Raw genomic sequence first — 19172 nt, forward strand, 5'->3', positions numbered from 1 at the left:
CCAACTTCAGTATGGTTCTGTAGCAAACGAAACAGCTCATGTGGCAGTGCTGCCTCTTCCCACTTTAGTGCCATTAGCCATTTCACTGCAAACTCCTTCTAGTGACACAAACTGACCTGAAGATCCCATCATCCCTGGGTGAAGACAGAATTACTTCTATGCTATTGTACACTAGACCAGATTCAGATAAAGCAGCAATTTATTAAGAAAACCCCAAACATTTCTCCCCCTCCCTTCACTTCTACTGTTTAGAAGCCAGTCTACAGGTGTAGGCTAATCTTCTCTACAATCCACTAAAGCATACTATAGAGTGGGATTCTAACTTGGCATTCTGGATGACAAGTTTATGAAAATTACACCGTACAAAAGAAACCATCACAACTAAGTCAGTGTTTAAGGAATTTTTATTAAACCAAGAATTTTATAATCCAAATTATGTTTCTTTGCTCAGCTATCAATTCTCACTGTCAACTAAAACAGTGGTGATATTCTGAGCTTTTCCACAGTAAAGAATTACAAAATTAAAGAAAGGAATGCTTTAAATTTTTGTACTGTGCTGAAAATTCTTTTCCCCTGGGTTTATAAAACATTAATTTGTATTTTTTATTTTACTATTTTTTTTTAAATTTTAAATCAATAAGTAATCTAGGACCAGCATTTGTTTTGCTAGCCCCGGCGTTGCTCTGTACGTAAGCTTCAAAGTTTCCTTTCCTTTTTTTATTTATTTTATATTTTGCAATGTTTTTCTCAATATTTAATAGTTTTTCCATGTTTAGATTTTTTTTTCTTCGGTGAAGCGAAGTTCTAGATTGTAGTCCCGGATAGTTCTGCAAAGAAAAACAATGCTGTTACGTTTTAAAATGAAAGCAGCACCTTACACATTTTCTGATATGCTTTCTGTGCTGCTGTATGCCACACAGCACTCTGGGCTTTCACTGTATCAATGACACCAAAATTCTTTAGAAGCAGAGTATCAGAGGTCCCCCCACTTTTTAGGGACACAAAAGTATTCAAAAGTCTGTGATCCTTGGCAAGACAAAACTGACTCTAGAACTGGGCAGTACCTCAGACAGCACCACTTTAAGCACAATGTTACGGTGATTGACCTCAGGTCACATCTACTCTTGAGGCCAGCACACTGAGGCTCATCAAATAACTACTCTAGTAGTATTTTCAATTTTCAATTATTAAAACATCATGCAGCAGACGGAGTAATGGTCTCAAAGTCTGGGCATCTTAGTTTAGGAGAGACAACCTATTCAGCACTTACCTCCATTGTGAAAGTGTCACTAGCAAAAAAAAAAAATGTGTAAAAATCATGACTCAAATTTTGACCCCAAAAGGAAAATTGCAGAAATTAAAATATCAAGAAAAAAAAGAAAATTCTGTGTGATCAGATGTGAAAGCAGGCACCTTCAAATGATAGCTACAAATGTGGTAAGCAAGTTCACAGGCAAAACCTAACTAGACAGAAGAGATAACAGATTCCTTTTTATGTTCAACTTCACATTTCTTCCCTATCAAAATTGTTAAGGTACCACCATTTGCCTCTGTCATGCACAATTAAGACACCAACCCCACAGAAGGCAATGAAGAAAAATCATTATTTTAATTGACATTAAATTCACCCAAATGTGAAGTTAAGACAATATATAGTTTAATTTTCACTTACTGTACAATTTTAGAATTTGCTAAGTATATTCAGATTACAGTGTAAATAAGGTCTTTAATGACTTAAGGTAAAAGGGGGTTGGAATGCCTTTTTAAGCTTATTTCAATTCCATAAGTTGCTCTCAAACAACAGTATGAATAGTAGCATTTGACAGAACTGCCCGTTTTTGTACACATGCCTAGAACAAATTCCAGCTAAATGTGCTGTTAAAAACAACGACACATCAGTAACTTTTGCTAACCAAGTGAGCACAGAAGGTTTTTACCATAGCTGTTACTTCCTGTGGCTGCAAATGACACAGAGCCTGGACACATGCTGCTTACAAGGCCATGGACCAAAGACTTGCCCCAGTCAACCTATGGAACTACAGTGGTCCGACTTACTTATTAAACACTTGGAACCCCAGTGGGATTATTAACTGCCTTTTGAGCAGCCTCTTTAGCTTGGTGGGCTTGTAGTACGGCTACAGCTTCATCAACCTGTTCAGTAAAAAAGAAAAATTAATTAAGGGAAGCACAGCAATTCGTTTATATTTAATAATACAGTGGAAATCATATATATAAACAACGCCTGCATTGTTAAAAAGAAAAAGGAGAACATTACAATTCCAGTTTATGCAATGTAAGTCACTGTCACCCTTTGAGAGGATACTCTTGCCCTGAGCCACCGCTGCATTGCTGTTACTCCACTGTGCCAGCACAAACACCTGTTAGATCCATGTAAGACTTAACCACCTATGGAACCAGTGCAAGGCCAAAGTCCCCCTACCTTCGAACGAAGAGACTCAGGAGACTCGAGCATGTGGAGGAGTTCAGAGTTGTCAATCTCCAACAACATACCAGTGATCTTACCCGCCAGAGTAGGGTGCATGTTTTGAATAAGGGGGAATAGACGTTCACCTAGAGAGAAAGAAGCTAATCAGGGACAAATCCAGCCTAAATTTAAGGGATAAGGGAAACACAACACCTTGTTCTACTGCTAAAACAATTTACTCTGCATTTTAAGATTGATAAAAGTGTACTTTGACTGTCCTTCTGCTACAATGTGTAGAGAAAGGTATCATGTACATACCTAACATCTGCTTTTGTTCTTGTGGAGGGGCAGAAGCCAACATGGAAGCAGTCAAAGGTTCCTGACCTTGCACATGGACAGCAGGCTGCAAATTAATTTAACAACATTTGAAAATGAAATTCTACTTCATAATTAGGTACAGCTTCAAATAGCCAGTAATTCACAACTCAGCATACACAATGCCTAGAGTGTCAGAAACATCAAAGAAACTAACAGCTATGTCTATTTAATCAACTACTACTGGTTAGAGCTGAGTGATGATGCTGAAGGTTATTAGAAACTGCCTCACTGAGGAGCAAACACAAGAATTTAGGCTAAGGTATGAGGGAACTGAAAAGTATGAAGCAACACAGGATCACATCCTATCCCAGGTGAACTTGAAATATACTCAATTCCCTAGTGCTTTTACTCTACTGCCATGATGCAGAGCCTGAATTGCTCTCCCATCACCCTCACCACCTTCCTGTGCAAAGAGCATCAGTAAAAGCACAGAGCAGCTCCCCAGATCACATACCTGCTGCATAGCAACCTGCGGCTGCGTATTGAGATGCTGCTGAGGATTGCGAACACCCGCAGCGTATTTGTACTGTGGTACTGTGCGCACGGCAGGAGTGGCTGCAGTGGCTGCTGCTGCAGGACGTGGACCCATTGTTTGTGTTGATGTATTAGCTGAAAAAATAGTAACATAATTCCATATCCAGATAATTATTATTATAATTATTTTTTGCCCAACAAACCAACTTGAATCAAATACCTAAATTAGGTATTGTGTTATAGATTCGTCTTAGTAGTGCTGTCAACTGTCACATTACTGGTCACATCCAAAAGTTCAAACCCTGAAATTTACTGGATGCTACTATCCAGTCACTTCACTCATGAATTACCCTTTTTACATGCTACTGAAAAACGATCTGAGATAAAAAATCCACTTTGTTTGAGTATTAATGTAATTTCATTGTAAGCTAAAGGACATTTGATTTCCTGAGCACATTATGTCAGTCATTCTAAAAAAGATACTTTTAGGAAGTAGATGGCTGTCTAATACATTCTGGGAGAATTATGCCTCCAGAGAGGTTGTGGAATCCCCATCCCTGGAGATGTTCAAGACCAGGCTTGATGGGGCTCTGAGTACCCTGGCCTAGTAGAGAGTTCCCTGCCTCTGGGGGTTGAACTGTATGACCTTTAAGGTTCCTTCCAACCCAGACCATTCTATGATTACAGCCAATTCTGGTTTCATTCAGTGATGTGCAGATTTTGCATTCATGATACTGGCTCCCAATAATAAAATATGTATATATGAAATATAAAAAAATTAGTACGAGCTAAAATTGTATCATCTCTATTTCTACATGCAACCTACTATTACAATTACTGCAACTATGTTTAGAAATTACAGAAGCCATCATACTGTATTACTGAAGCACACACAAGAATAAGTACTTCATCCTAAAGAGATGGGATCACAGCTGGAGTCTTTGCTGGGACAGTATTTAAAGCAATTACTAGAAGGTGATACTAGCTTATTCATTTGGAAGAGCCATAAAAGGAGGATGTGTTACCATGTGTGATAATAAACTTCCAAATGCTTTTGCAAGATCATGCTGAACCAGCAAAATTGGAACAGAAGTCTAATACCTAGTTTGCATAAATCAAACTCACCAACACGCTGCGTTGACATGACTCTTGGAACCTGGGAAGAAGCTGGTCTCATGGTACTGAACGGTGGTCTGGGTGCTGCTGGGCGGATAGCACCAGGCATGTTTTGGAATGCTGTGGTTTGGAAAAAATATACTGTTACATGCTGAAACAGTGAGTGGTGACAACACAACAAAGAGAAGACTGATACTGCAATGCCATGAAAATGTATTTGAAAGTGCAAAGGTAAATGCTACAGAGTTTACAGCAATCACTGGAAAGAGGTAAAGAAGTGACTTACGATGAGGTCTGGCACCCTGAGCAGTCCAGCGAGGACTAGGTCTAGCAAGTTGAGCAAGCTGATTAGTAGGATAGTACGCAGCACGGTTCTGAGTCTGCCAAACACAACAACATCACGTAACTTTGTTGTCTGTGAAGGGCATGCTGAACAGCCCATCACCATCCTACTATGAAATTGAAATGCTGGAATCATGGACACGTGCTAAGTTATATTTACTGTTAAATCTAAGCAGATTTTAAACACAGTACAAAATATACAGTTACTCATCTCTACACATACCTGAGGAATAGCTGCCATGAAGTATCCTGAAGGAGGTGCTGGCTGGTAGGGATTGATTACAGGATTAGGTACTGCTCTTACACTTGCCATCCTCTGCATGTACTGGTTGGTGAGATGAGCTTGGCGCTCCTCCTTACGCTGGGCTAGAGCTACATATAATGGTTTAGTAGCCACAATTCTACCATTCATTTCCGTGACTGCTTTGGTGGCTTCTTCTGGTGATGAAAAGCATACAAATCCAAATCCTTTGCTGCGGCCACCTTCCATCATCACCTGTCAGTACAAAATTTAATTTTATAACTAAATGTCCTGTGCCATGCCTACTGAACTTGCATGGGTTTCTTGTTTCAGCTTATTAGAAGTGAGACCACAGTTTGTTTTACTGAATTTTTTATAAAAACGAGTATTATTGTGTAATTAATAGCTAACTGTTACCTGAATAGAGATGAAAATCTCATTGAAATAATAATGAGCACAATATTGCACTGGAAAGATGTAATTTTTCTCACACTAGTCTCACGACTTAGTTTATTTCAAGAAAGGATGATCATATGGTATTTAACCTGACGTGTACAATAATCAAGAAAGCTTATGCCCATATTTATAGTGGATCACATCTGTTACTGAATGAAATAAACTTTTCTTTGGTGACAGATCACTACTAATTTTCAGAGAACAGATAAGCACAATTGATGAACTTTTACCTTTGCACTAGTGATTGTACCAAATGGGGAGAACTCTTTTCGGAGACGCTCATCATCAATCCCATCATCAAGATTTTTCACATAAAGGTTTACACCCTAAGAAAACAGGCAAGTTATTTTTAAAAGCAAGTGTTCTGTGTAAATCTCAAAATACCATGTAATAGAGTTAGTCCTCTTGCTTTAAAACTGAACCTGGTATCTGGTGATCCTGTCCTGCTTCATTTGTTCAAACTTGCGCTTCAGCTCCGTCTGTCTTTCCACCTTTTTCTGAGCCCGGCCAACGTAGATTTGTTTTCCATTGAGCTCCTTCCCATTCATCTCATCTACAGCCTTCATTAAAAAACAAGTTAGCAGTGCTTCGTACTCAAGCATTTTTCAGACATACAAAAAAAATGCAATTTAAATATAAAAAGCTACATAAGGATTATAGAAAAAGAGCTAATCCATCTTAAAATACCACTAATTGAAACAAAATACCCCCAAACTTCCCCACTTATGCTAACATGAAAATTGCTTTCCAAGTATGCTTCTGTCTTGTTGAAGACAAGTCACAAGGGATGCAAACCACTTTTTTTTATATGAAGCTGGATGAAAAATCCCAAGTTGCAAGAACTATTTCTCCAGCCTTATCTTGCTAACGGCAGAGAAAAGTAAGGAAATAAAGTTGAAAAGCTTTAATTCACCTAGTGCTATCTTTAAAAGTAACATCTGAAACCATAGTACCTATCAGATCTTTCTATACTACATGTTAAGCTATGGATAGCATGTATAGCTTATTTTTTTATTTTTCACTTTTAGTCTTTCATTAAGGAAATACTTAGAAGTATGAAAATATGAACTACTTCTGTTACAACTCTTCAGATGTGAAAACTCTGGCACATATGTGCTCAATTAATTTAAAACCAGAAGTCACCAGTTTATTGTATATATTTATGATCAATTTAGACATATTTACAGAGATAATGGAATTTTGTATCATTTAAAATACCCAACATGATTCTGACTACAGTAAGAGAAACTACTCATCAATTAATGTATGCTAGACTGAAAAATGTAGATGTTAAGACAGACAGAATTTGTTCTAATCTCTCACTTGTACACTCGCAGTAGTGACAAATCACCAAAATGCCTTTTGAAAAGCAAACTTTTGTTTGTTGCCATGATTTGTTCTGTACTGCGTTTTTTTCCTGATGCTATGTCCCTACTGTCACAATCAACTGACATATCAAAACAACCGATTGACAAAGAATTAAGTTATACAGCATACTGGCATGTTATAGACATATACACAAATAAAAAGGACCCTTCTTCCAAAGTTACCCCTCAGAGTAAAAGCAACATCACATGGCTCTATGACTATTTTCTTACAGCTGTGCCAAACATGCTTTATAAAACTAATAGCTTTCCTGCTGACTTTGCAGAGCTACAGTTTGAAAACACAATTCCTTCTGCCTTGCACAAACATTTTGTGCAACCAAATTGGATCCAATGATTCAGAGATGTAGTAATTTACTATGCTGTATATTCCTCAGCATGAGAGAGTCCAAATATCATTGAGACCTTTAAGCCCAACTACAACAGGTTTTTAAATTATTCAAGATTCCCCATATCTGCACTAGTTCCAGCTGTATCACAGCATCTTGACTTAACAGGCTCCTTAGACCAATTGACATTTACTCATAAGAAAGCATTCTAAATTACAGAAACTGTGTTAAGTAATTTAAGGAGTGAGCACTTCTTTTTGTAGTGTCCTTGACCAATTAAAAAAACTTAATCACTCAATGAAACGTATTACTTGGGTCTCAGTTACAGAATTCCTAAAATTAAGTCCAAAAGCTTACTTTTTGGGCATCTTCGTGTCTTTCAAAACTAACGAAGCCAAAGCCTTTAGATTTTCCACTCTCATCAGTCATAACTTTCACACTTAGAGCAGGACCTAAAAGGAGAATGAAATACTTATGCTTCATATACAGTGTATTCTTCTCACCTTTTGAACATCCTCTTTAGAAGATATTTAGTTTATTTCACTTGTATTACAAAGGACTCCTGCACCAATAATAGTATCACCCATTAATAAGAAATTACTAATTTGCTCCAATGAACTTCATCCATTATGGCTGAAGTCTGCCATGCTGATTTTCTTTTTACTGTATTTTCAAACAAAATTTTACCTCAAAGTGAATGAAATTTATTTTATCATTAAAAATTATGACATTTAAAAAAGTATTAGCACTTCCATCCTTTGAAACAGGTACTGAAAAAGCCAGAGGGAGGCCTTGCAATTAGGTATACATTTTACTATTTTTCCTGGTGAAAGGGCATCCTAGTTCAGCAATTCCAGATCTTTAGAAAATTGGAGTTCACAGACTCAATTGAAGTAGCTAATTTAGCTGTAGCAGCTAAATTTGCTACTGTTTCAACCACAGATACTTGAAGAGCAGAAAGGAATTTCCTGTGCTTAAGGAATGATGCTTAAGGCTGCTACAGGGTATTTCTTGTACAAGGGCTTCCCTTGCTTTACATAATATCCACTGGAGAACATCAAAAGCATACAGGGAAGAAAATTTTTAAAAAAAGCTGAGGCTGAAAATAAAAGGTGAAGAACCTGTAACTGCATTAAGGAATTTGCCATTTCCTATTTTGATGGTGACACATCATATACATTACTAGATCATGGTCATATGTCTGCCATAATTTTGCCCTGTGTGTAACTGAGGATCAAGGCAGAATGTCATAGCTTGGCACTGGAATAGTTCCTTATAATTTTGTATTAGGTCAACCACCACAATACAACTGAATAACAGAGGTAAGTCTGCAGGTCAGTGAAAGCAACAGTAAACTCATTTGTCACCCATCCTGTAGGTGCATTCATAACATCAATCTGTACTAAACCAAAGAACACTTCTATTTGCAACTTTCAAAAAATGGCCGAACCCATAGACACACTATTTTCAGATTATTGGAAACAGTTCTGATGACAGGATTATATATGCTATTCTGCCTATTTAAAATTCAGATATTACTGCACTTTTGAAACTGAAATTAAGTACCAACTTTTTAGTAACCTTTATTACATTTTTAAATCAACATCAGACAGCCCTGATTCCTTGTATTTCAGGGCACTGTACAGATAAGATACAAGTAGTAAGTTGAAGTTCACTTGTGTTTATATAAACATTAAGACATTACCAAACTTGCCAAAGAGTTCCTTAAGTCTCTCATCATCCATGTCTTCTCCAAAATTTTTGATGTAAACATTGGTGAATTCTTTTGCTCTGGCTCCAAGCTCTGCCTCACGTTCCTTGCGGGATTTAAACCTTCCAACAAATCTAGTTGTAGGAAGAACAGAGTAATACAGATTAAAGCAAGTCTCTCAAGGTTTAAACATTTACTTTAGTCCTCTAGCACTGTATTTTATTCTTAATCAGTCTCGTTCACTATAGGTATGAAATTCTTTAGATAAAATGTTCATGATAAAACTCCATCAGAAAAAATTCCACTATCCTTTGCTACATCAGCATGTTTATCCCAGTTAAGAGGCATGAAAATGCTTTCAAGCCATTGGTGAGACTGTTCACTCTTACAAAACAGCCTTTGACAACAAGAGCTCGACAATGGAAAGAGTACTAAGTAAAGAGGCTAAACAGAAATTCTAGATAACAGCATAATCCCTCTGCCATACTAAAAACTTGGCAGCCTTAAAGCAGTCACTGCTCTCTGATCCAGTTTTTAAGCAAGCAATATTTAACTAACTGCACCCACTCCCTAACACACCTTTCCAGCCTATATCAAAGACTTTTTTTTTTTTAAAGACATAGTGAAATAAATAGTTAATTTGCTCTTGAGTCAAATACCATTGCAAATTGGCTGGGAGCACCAATGTCAATGACAGCTCATACTGTCAGAAAGTACAGAACCTGAACATAACATTCTGCAGCCCAAGGACCTGCCCTAGCACAGAGTGTACATGGTTGACAGTGATTTCTGACTGTAGCAGACTCCCCCTTTAAAATTTTATTGTACTAACCTTATAGTTCCAAATCTGGCAAATGCAATACAGTAGCATCCAGTAACTAAGTAATTTTTAAACTTTGAACATTTCACCCAGTTTATAGCAATCAAGTATAGTAAGAATGGAAGTGCAGTGTGTTCAGCAGATTTTGATAGTGAGTGAAGTGTTTTAATTGACTTCTAAAAGACTAGCTTGAATAGAAATTCAAAGCAAAATTAACTCTCATGATATTATTTTACCCACATGCTTTTATGACTGCATGCTGACCATTTTTATTAATTTAAGGTTATATAAACATGGATGCTGAATAAAAGCATCCACAGTATGGCAGTCAAGAACAGAACAAGCAGGAAGACTGGCATTTCATGTATGTCCTCCCTATATGCGACTTGATCTATCCATTTCTAAATATAAAAATAATCCATGATGGTAACCTGATGCTGACTTCTGTTATCTTTTTTCCAAACCCTCCTAAGTATTTAGAAAGCTGTTCTTTTGCAATTATACCAAACACCATAATGATCCCCTAGGCATAGCTGTGAGGCACACTCACTCCCCCAGCCTAAATATTATTAAACAAGTTGCCAAATAACTTTTTTCCTACAATGGTGAACAGTGATAATGTTTAAAACATTACGCTTCTCTAAGTTTTATTTTCTACTCCCTATATGCCTATTAACAGACATTCATACAAAAATACTAGTCTGATCTGACCACTCTTAAGTGCCAAGTAACTGTAACTCTAAGTATCAGCTGACTCCAAAATATGGATAACACACCTATCCTCACAACTCTTACAAAGGAAATATTATTCAGAATACTCAATGGATTGTATTTTATCTCAGACCAGTAAGATCAGAAAACCAGGGAAGATGCCAAATCCTCATTACAGTATTGGCTTGGAAGACAATTAACACAATGATTTTTTCCTCCAGAGTCCATTATTTGCCTTTTTGAACTTAGTCTGCCTTTAGAATAGGCAGATAACACAATTCTTAAAATCCCTAGCACTAAAACTCTACATCATCTCAAAATAAGAAATTTTTAGAACATTCCTTTCCTAAGTAAGCTTTTAAACCTTTGCTGTAAAATGAATTTCAGTTTGCTGATAGCCAAACACGTATTTATGTACTTACACTTTGCGGTCATTAAGCAGCATACCATTCATTTTTTCAATTGCTCTTTCTGCAGCTTCTTGTGTCTCAAAATGTACAAATCCATAACCCTTGGATCCATTTTCATCACACACCACCTATTAATGAAAAACCTTGCTGTAATACCCATGGAATGTTTCCAGCATAAATTGAGGAGTCTTTGTGTCAATATGTTTTATTTTCCACTAACCTTACAAGACAGGATGTTCCCAAAAGCAGAAAATGTGTCATACAAAGCTTTGTTATCAATTGATTTGTCCAAGTTTTTGATGAAGATGTTTCCTACACCGCTTTTGCGTAGAGATGGATCGCGCTGAGACCACATGATGCGCACTGGTTTGCCTTTAATGACATCAAAGTTCATCGTGTCCAAAGCTCGTTCAGCTGGAAAAACATTATGGAATTAGTAGAAAATGCTAGTTATCTTAATAAGCACACAAATACCAGCTGAATTACAATGCTTAATAATATTTTTACTATTTCAAGTCCAGCACCATCACCAAGATGCAAACCTAAGCCTCCAATGTAGTCTGTTGTATGCAAGGAAGAACTGGCAAAAACTCATCAGCAAAAGATGCACTTAGGAAGCAGCACAAGTCAGCTGAGCAGGCTGTAGAAATCTCATGAGCTTATAGAACTAGGTCTATGAAAAGATGGTATGGTGACAGGAAAAAAGGCAGCAAGTGGTGGCCATTACAAAGTTTTTACATTTGTGAAAACCAGCTGGCTTATCCCAGATCACATAGGTGTATACTGTGCCAATAAAAATGCTTGTAGGGGTACTGCTTGTGCCTGTATGAGGCCTTTTGCAAACGTCAACCCAAGAACACCTACAGTACCAATACCTCTAAACCAACAAAATTTCCTTTCTAGGTGGATGTTCAAACCTCGCTCAGGCAGCTGTTCCACACAACTTCGTCAGTGACCAAAAAGATCTGTGATGAAATTCTGGGCAAGACAGTTCAAAGAGATTCAACACTAGCACTTATTAAGTTTTGAGAATCTGAAATGATACATATATTTTAAAAGCTCACAATGAAATACGTAAGAGCTCAATGAAGGAGCAAGAATTAAAACAGCAAACCAGGGTAATGTAAACCAGGTTTTGTTACTCCAATTGAGTAGTTTTTCCAGTAGAACTCCGTAACTAACTTTTTAAATCCTGCATGTAAAATCAGGGGATTTTATTTGTGTATTTAGATGGGGAAGTATCAAGACCTGTTCAGTTTTCACATGTCTCTTCAAAGCCACAAGACATGTCTGTGATGTTCTAAGTCAACAACGTATTTAAGCACAAAAGAGCAATAGTTCTCAAGTACAGCAGTTCCTTTTCATCCCTGCTCCTGTAAGTCTGGAAGAACACTGAAAAAAGTCCCAGTAAATACCTGAAGTCACAGCCATTGGCATTAACTCACTTCACTGTAATTTGCAAATATCAGAACAACACCATGTTAACACAACTGAAATCAGCTTAGTGTTAGTTAAAAACAGCAACCATGTCAGTTAATTTTTTTTGGGGAGGACCAAAGGCCAATCACATTATGAAAACCCTTATTTAAGGTTTTTGTTCTTTAAGTCCTGCTTTTATCTTGAGCTATGTTGTTGCATGTCACAGCCAAAGAATTTGCAATGAGCCTGGAATTCAGCTGATACACCATGTTTAATTATCCTTTCTTGTGACATTGTCAGATTAGAAATAAATTTGAAGATTATATTCTCTGAAAGACATCTATGGGCATTAAAGAGATGGATATCTAACATTTTCATGGGGAAAAATATTATTGATACTATTACCATATTCACATGACAGTAGCAACTCAGCAACTGATTTAAACTGAAGCCACAAAAACTACATGCCAGTCTTCTAAGTAAGTTAATAAAGCTTTCAAAAACTTTAATATAAATTAAGCAGGAGAGAAAAGGCAACCTAATACTGTTAATGAGAAATAAAAGTAATTGGAAGGCTTTATACTACAAATGTGGGGGGGTGTGGGGAAATGAAAAAGAAAAAAAAATTAAAAACAAAAAAACCCCTGTGGATATCAGACTGACCACAGTAGAAACTTGTAAGACTTCACTACTGCCCTGGATGTCATTAGAATTATTACTACCAGCACCAATAGATGTGCCAGCAACAAACAGTTCATTATTTCTAGAAGTTGTAACAGGGCTTCCTTTACTAGAAAAGAGGCTTTTCTAATTCATGCTAATTGCTTCTAGAATAATCCTGACACTCCTCAAAAATGTGTGTTCCTAGACACATTTCCCAATCATCTGACTCAAAGTTGGGTCCATGGGTCCTTCGCAAGCATTACCACTCTTAACAAATAGTGAGCCCATGTCTTAGACCAGAGCAATTTCTCCACAAGGACAGCATGGAAACTCCAACAGCTCTCCTCATCTCTCCTATGGAGCAGCAGTACAAGAAACTTAAATGCTTCTGCTTAATCAACACCACATTGTCATTCCACGGTAGATTTTTAAAACATGAGTAGACTCCATCTACAACCAGGTACAAGCTACTGTCATTAAAATTACCAACGAGTGAAACTGGCTCACTTTCATTACATTTCAGTCATAAAAGGCTGTGCCGGTTGCAGGAGGCAGCTCCATTCAGCAGCGAACTTGTTACCAATGGACACACCTACCCAGGCTGTACTTCTGCTGATTCTGCTTGGAGCTCTCGTTCAATGACTCACCAGCTCCCATTTTAGTCAACTGGACAGTCCACTTTAACAATTTCAAAATCACACAGAATACACACTTAATGCTAACCTGTGCTAAAGGTGAACAGCAATAGCTATGAAATAAAATAGCTCTGGGAATATAACCATTCTAAAAATCCAAAGGATTCTGGTGCAGTTTCAGATTACTCAAGAATATTTCTAGTTTAGTGATTAAGTAAGATTGCCCGAGTTTTACTCCAGACTATGACTCAAATTCAGAAAAGTCACAACTCTGAAATGTGTGCATACCTCACAAATGTGTCATCAGGCCTAATTAGTTTTTGGAAGAGCTTTGAGATCCCTCGTTTACAGACAGCTGGTAATGTCAAGCACACCTTCAAAGCTGTTTTTCAAAACCCAAGGTAGTTGTTACTAGCTATTTAATAGGCATCGCCTGAGATGTAGCTAAAAATTTGGCTAAACCAATAAAAGGAATCTAGTTTGGAAGCAAAATAAAACCAGTATTATTGTAAGAATAACCATTCATCCTCAAAACTTATATTTCAAGGTTGCAATAAATTAACATAATGATCTACAAAGAGCCCCCAGCAAATGCTTTCTAGGTATTTGCCAAGAATATAAAATTCTGAAAATCTTGAAAAAGTATAATCGTGCAATACCATTGAACTGTATTTTAAACAACTGCTTCCAGATATGTGCCAGATGCAGTTTGATACAGATGAAAAATTCTTTTAGCTGAACTAGACTAGTTGTAGCCTAAAATATGTGTGTCTCCCAAAGTCTGAAAAATACATGTAACATTTGGAGTAACAGCACCTTTCTAAGAGACATATTCAAAAACTCTGAATTAAGCACTGCTCAGGTGAAAAAGCTGTATTTGTTTCCACATTTGAAAAATTACAAACCAAGTCATAAAATATACTGCTTGCTCAAGATAAAGTCAGCCCTTATGGAACTCTCTCAATACTAAGGAGAAGAAGCATTTTAATCACCTTCAGCTTATACCCTGACATTATTGTATCACAGTACTGACCTGTGCTAACCCCCCTTGTTTTTCTTTCTGAGAAACTGTACCATATACACTTTTATTGAATGAAAGCAAAGTATGTCAAAACAAGCATTCAACTCGTCTCATCCTAAAGAATGGCTGAATAAATCAAAAGCTCTCAGAATTGTGAGAGCTGTTAATAGGTGAAGTATCTGCCTATTAAGAATATGAGGCAGTAACTTTTACTACTTACATACAGATACCATCGGTACACCAAAGTCTGATCTGATAATGGTTGTATGCTAAAGCTAATTTTGAAAGCCAGTTAAATTTAATTGCTTGAAAAGTTTGTAATTTCAGTATCTCACTTTCAAACGTTTGAAAATAAAACCATTATAATAGAAAGCTGTTTACTTAAATGTACTTGAAATCACGTATTTTCTAGTTGGTCAGTTACTACTTTTTTTAAATTGGACTCCATAAAACTTAAAACCGTCACATTCGGCTCTTTTAGTCAAACACCCTCCAAATGGATCACACTTGTCCCAGTGTTACAGAGAAAGTTTCTTTACCGATATAACTTCAGAGAAGCAACAACACTTCGTAAAAAACCAAGTTTCATAAAAACACGAGTTGGGAAACAATGTCAGAGTTTCGTGCGAAGTCACACGGATGAGAGCACAGCTCGGGCTCCAGCTACATGAGGAAGAAGCACATGGAGGCCCGAGTAGTTTGATGCCCTCCCTGCACGTGACAGACCTGCCATGGTGTTTTAACAAACGCTTCGGCCTGGACGCCTGTGAAACTACCCAGCCACGCCGGTGCGCCCTACTTCCTTCTCCCGGCCTCTTAATCACGCACTCATACACACACAGCTCCTGCGCGGTTATTAAAAGGTGCTAATGACTGCGATGTTTTCCTCAAGCTACCCTTCATCTCGGACGGACGTGAAGAGCCGCTCGCACACTCATCCACAACCCCCTCCCCTGGAGCGGGGCAGCCCCGCCGGGCCCCGGGGGCTCCCCCGCCCACCACCGGGGCCCCGCGGCCGCTCTCGATCCGCGGAAGCGCCTCCCCCCCGCTTCTCCGGCCGCCACGAGGCGCGGGCGGCTCGGGCCGCGTGTGAGCGGCAGCCCCGCCGCCAACTTCCCCCCGCGCCCCGCCGGGTCCGCCCCGTCCCGGGCGGCAAAATGGATGCGGGGCGGCGGCCGGGGCGGGGGGCAGGGGACAAACATGGCTCCGCCGCCGCCCGCGGCCCGGCACTCACCGTCGGCGGGCTGCTGGAAGTTGACATAGGCGTATCCGAGCGAGCGACGGGTGATCATGTCCCTGCAGACGCGGATGGAGAGGATGGGCCCGGCGGGGCTGAACTTCTCGTAGAGCATGGCCTCGGTCACGTCGGGGTGCAGGTCCCCCACGTAGAGCGAGGCCATGGGGTAGCTGGGGGCGCTGGGGTTCATCCTGCCGCCGTCTCCCGGCGCGGGGGGGGGCGCTGACGAGGCAGAGGCCGCGGCGGTCGGTGCGAGCGGGGCCGGCGGAGGCGGCGAGGGGCCGCTCGGACTCAACGGCTGCAGCGGGTGCGGCGGATGGGCGGGCGGGGGTCGGGTCGCTCCGTGCGGGCCGGGTGGAGCAGGCGGCGGCGGGTGCTGCGCTCGGCGGAGTCGGGCTCGCTGTATGTCTCCTCTCGGCTGCGCCGGGTCCGGGGACTTCGCTTCACCGGGTTATTTTATATCAAACCGGCCGTTTGCAGAAAGGTTGTCGGGAAGGTTGGATGAGGAAAGAGGATTATTTTTTTAAAAGGTTTTTTTAAGATTTTTGGATTTTTTTTGGCTTTTTTAAATATTTTTTTAGTAATAAATGGTGCTGCGGGGCCGGGCCGGCGTGTCCGGGTGGTCCGGAGCACACGCACTGCGCACACAGCTCCGACGGCGGCCGGGGGACAAGGGGGCGGCCGCCGCCCCGGCCGTGCTCTATATATACCCGCCCCGCCCCCCCGCCCCCGCCGCGCCGCGCGCCACGCAGAGCGCCGCGCGCACCGCGCACGCGCACCTGCGAGCAGGGGTGGAGACACGCGCGGCAGCCGGCGCGGAGCGGCGGCTTCGGCGCATGCGCAAGGGCGGGGCAGCGCAGGGGGGGCGGCCGCGCGGGGAGCGGGCCTGCGCCCGCTCGGCGTCACGGGGGGCGGTGGGGGGGGGGGGGCGGCTCGGCGGCAGAGCGCACGCGCGGGAGGGAGCGCACATGTGCGCGGTTGGGGGGGGGCGGGTAGAAGGGCGCGTGCGCGCCGAGCGGACCAACGGCTGGCACGGGGCGGGGGGTTAGCGGCTCGCTCGCTCGCTCCGCGCGCCCCACCCGCCGCTGGCCGGGCCGCGCGGGGGAGCGCGCGGGCGGGGGAAGGTCGCGCGCTCGGGGCCGGAAGGGGGCGGGCCCGCTCGGCTCGTGCGCAGCGGCGGGGGGGGAAGTTGGAGCTGCTGCGGCTTCGGAGGAATGTGTCACTAGGCCGGGAATAAACCGAGTTTAGCGTTTAGGCTCTGCTCTGGTCGTTCCTTAAGTTAAGCGTGTTTTATCGCTGTGTTTTGTGCTAAAGAAGCTCGGGCTGTAGGTTGAAAGGCGTTGGGAGTTGACTGGGCATCTTTTTGCAGCTCTGTGGGTGGGTGAGGTGACCGCTGTTATCCCGGGTGAGATCATCGAGTCCAACCTTTGACTGAACACCACCATGTCAACTACACTATCGTACAAAGTGCCGCCTTTAGTCCTTCCTTAAACACCAAAGCAATCCTGTGCAGTTTGAAAAACCTTGCTTTATTTTTAGCTGGCTTCTCTAGTCCCGAAAAAAATTAATCCTTTTGTGAGAAAGGAAAATATTTTCCTATCAATTAGAATTCTATGGGGCTTTTTATTACCAGCTAATTAAATGTGTTTCAGATTCTTGTAAAATAGTAGAGTCAAATAAAATGTGCTTTGTTTCTGCTAAACAAATGTACATGTACATGTACTTACACTTGTACTAAACGCTGAACATTAGTGCAAGTTTAAGGCAGGAAGCCAGATCATGGATTTGCAGAAATCTTGAAGATAACTGCTCTTCTATTTCAACATAAAGAAAAAGAATGGTCTGCAGTTTTGTATCTTGTTTTGTTGTCTTGTTTTATATTTTGTATGATGTTTTATTTTTCTTTGACCAGCATTTGCCATTATGCGTTTAAGTAGAGTCGTAGGGGGGAGTACTTGTGGAATTTTGCTGTCAAGTGTGAAGATTCCACCTGCACTGTAGCTGCTGCAGTTTCACTCTCTCTTGTTGTAGGTGATCAAAACCATGGCAGAGCGGGCATCTCCCTGTGTGTGCCATGGCAAAGTGTGACATCTTTGCTCAGCCCGCACCCTGCCCTGGCTTTAAACTGAGGTACCAACTTGAATCTGAAGCAGCTGACACATGAACACATCCTGCTGTATATACTGGTTTATAATGCCCTCCCTAGGATGTACTATGTACTGTTTCTGGTCTTTCCTCTCCTTACATGGTTCTGTTCTTCAGCATGTCTCCTTTCCCTAAACTGTCTTTTTTCATACTGCTGCTTCTTTCACACTTTTCTGTCATTGGCACTTGGTCATATTATTACATGTTTTTTCTTCCCTTGGTGTATTCCTGCTCTTTCTTGTGATTTAAGTTGCTCTGTTTCTACCCTTGGCACTCCTGGACAATGGCAAGACAGAGCCCAAAGCATGGTAAGGCATTTCTCCTTTACCCAATTTAAGGAATCAAATTTGCAAGTTTTTTTCAGCATAGAGAGGGACTTCTTGGAGATCTTGTCTCTTAACGAGGTATGACTTCAGAGTTTTCTAACACTAAATGCGATTAAGGCAGTAAAAATGCACTCTCAACCTTATATGGATATCCAAAAGAGTTCAAATTATTGCTTAAAAGCACTGTAGCTTTCTAAGTAAACTTGTCTAGTATTTGTTCTTTCAGCAAAATAGCATATTCTTGAGTCTTGTCCTCAAAAATTGCTCTCCTTTGGCTTTGACCCCAAACAAGCGTGTAACGTAGTAAAAGTTTTGTCTGTTGCCTCCCCACTGCCCCCCCTCAAAGCAGCAAAGGGGACTATAGAGAAAAGCCCTGTCACAGTAGGAGGTAGGTATAGCCCCTCTCATGGTGCCCAGAACAGTATCTTGTCCTCCTCTGTAACAAATTGACTTTTCAAGATGTGGCATAAGTGTTTTAAGGCAACAGGAAAGAATGTTTTCATGCTTGAGGCACAGAATTTGCATTAAACTTTAGATTCTAATACTGCAAAATTCTCCTAGTTGATTTAGGATTAAACCTTGCAAAGGACGTAGACGTTTGTGTGCTTGGTTCTGCTGACTGCTCACCAGAACTGCAGTCCAGAGCCCTGAGTGAGATTTGGGGTCTGGGAGGAATCCTGGCTGGAGAGCCCTTGTTGAGTATTACCTGATATTCTCATCTGGATCTCTCCAAGATTCATTTTAGCTCTGCTGCTGCTCTCAAGTTCTTCATGGTGTCTCATAAAAGTCACTGTAGAGAACCTGTGTCATCAGCTGGGTTTATTGCCCAGACCGGGTGTGTGTCCTGTCCTTGCAGGTGTTACACGTGGGTGGCTGGGCCTGGAAGTTGGCATTCTTAGCAGAAACTACCTCTTTGAAACCCCTGGTT

General features: G+C 40.8%; 1 protein-coding gene across 1 annotated transcript; it reads right to left on the bottom strand.

Annotated features, from left to right (window-relative positions):
* Positions 1–386: 386 nt before the first annotated feature.
* Positions 387–16490, bottom strand: PABPC1 (poly(A) binding protein cytoplasmic 1). Its single transcript, XM_039548979.1, has 15 exons — positions 15771–16490; positions 11019–11212; positions 10811–10926; positions 8852–8991; positions 7504–7598; positions 5855–5992; positions 5663–5758; positions 4959–5231; positions 4680–4773; positions 4403–4513; positions 3258–3412; positions 2744–2828; positions 2441–2571; positions 2056–2151; positions 387–827 (listed from the first exon to the last, which is right to left on the bottom strand). Exons 1-14 carry the CDS (start codon positions 15961–15963, stop codon positions 2059–2061), a joined length of 1914 nt encoding a protein of 637 aa, XP_039404913.1. The 5' UTR covers positions 15964–16490; the 3' UTR covers positions 387–827; positions 2056–2058.
* Between the last annotated feature and the right edge of the window lie 2682 nt (positions 16491–19172).

The sequence above is a fragment of the Corvus cornix genome, chromosome 2 (genome assembly GCF_000738735.6).
Source record: "Corvus cornix cornix isolate S_Up_H32 chromosome 2, ASM73873v5, whole genome shotgun sequence".
NCBI lineage: Eukaryota > Metazoa > Chordata > Aves > Passeriformes > Corvidae > Corvus > Corvus cornix.

What these genes read in the sequence shown, in the direction of transcription:
- PABPC1 (XM_039548979.1), bottom strand. Translation starts at nt 15,963, where the DNA reads ATGAACCCCAGCGCCCCCAGCTACCCCATGGCCTCGCTCTACGTGGGG. An exon ending in ACAGGATCACCAGATACCAG is followed by an intron (nt 5,759 to 5,854) that starts GTTCAGTTTTAA and finishes CTGTTTTCTTAG; the next exon opens with GGTGTAAACCTTTATGTGAA. An exon ending in AGAACAAAAGCAGATGTTAG is followed by an intron (nt 2,572 to 2,743) that starts GTATGTACATGA and finishes CTTTCTCTCTAG; the next exon opens with GTGAACGTCTATTCCCCCTT.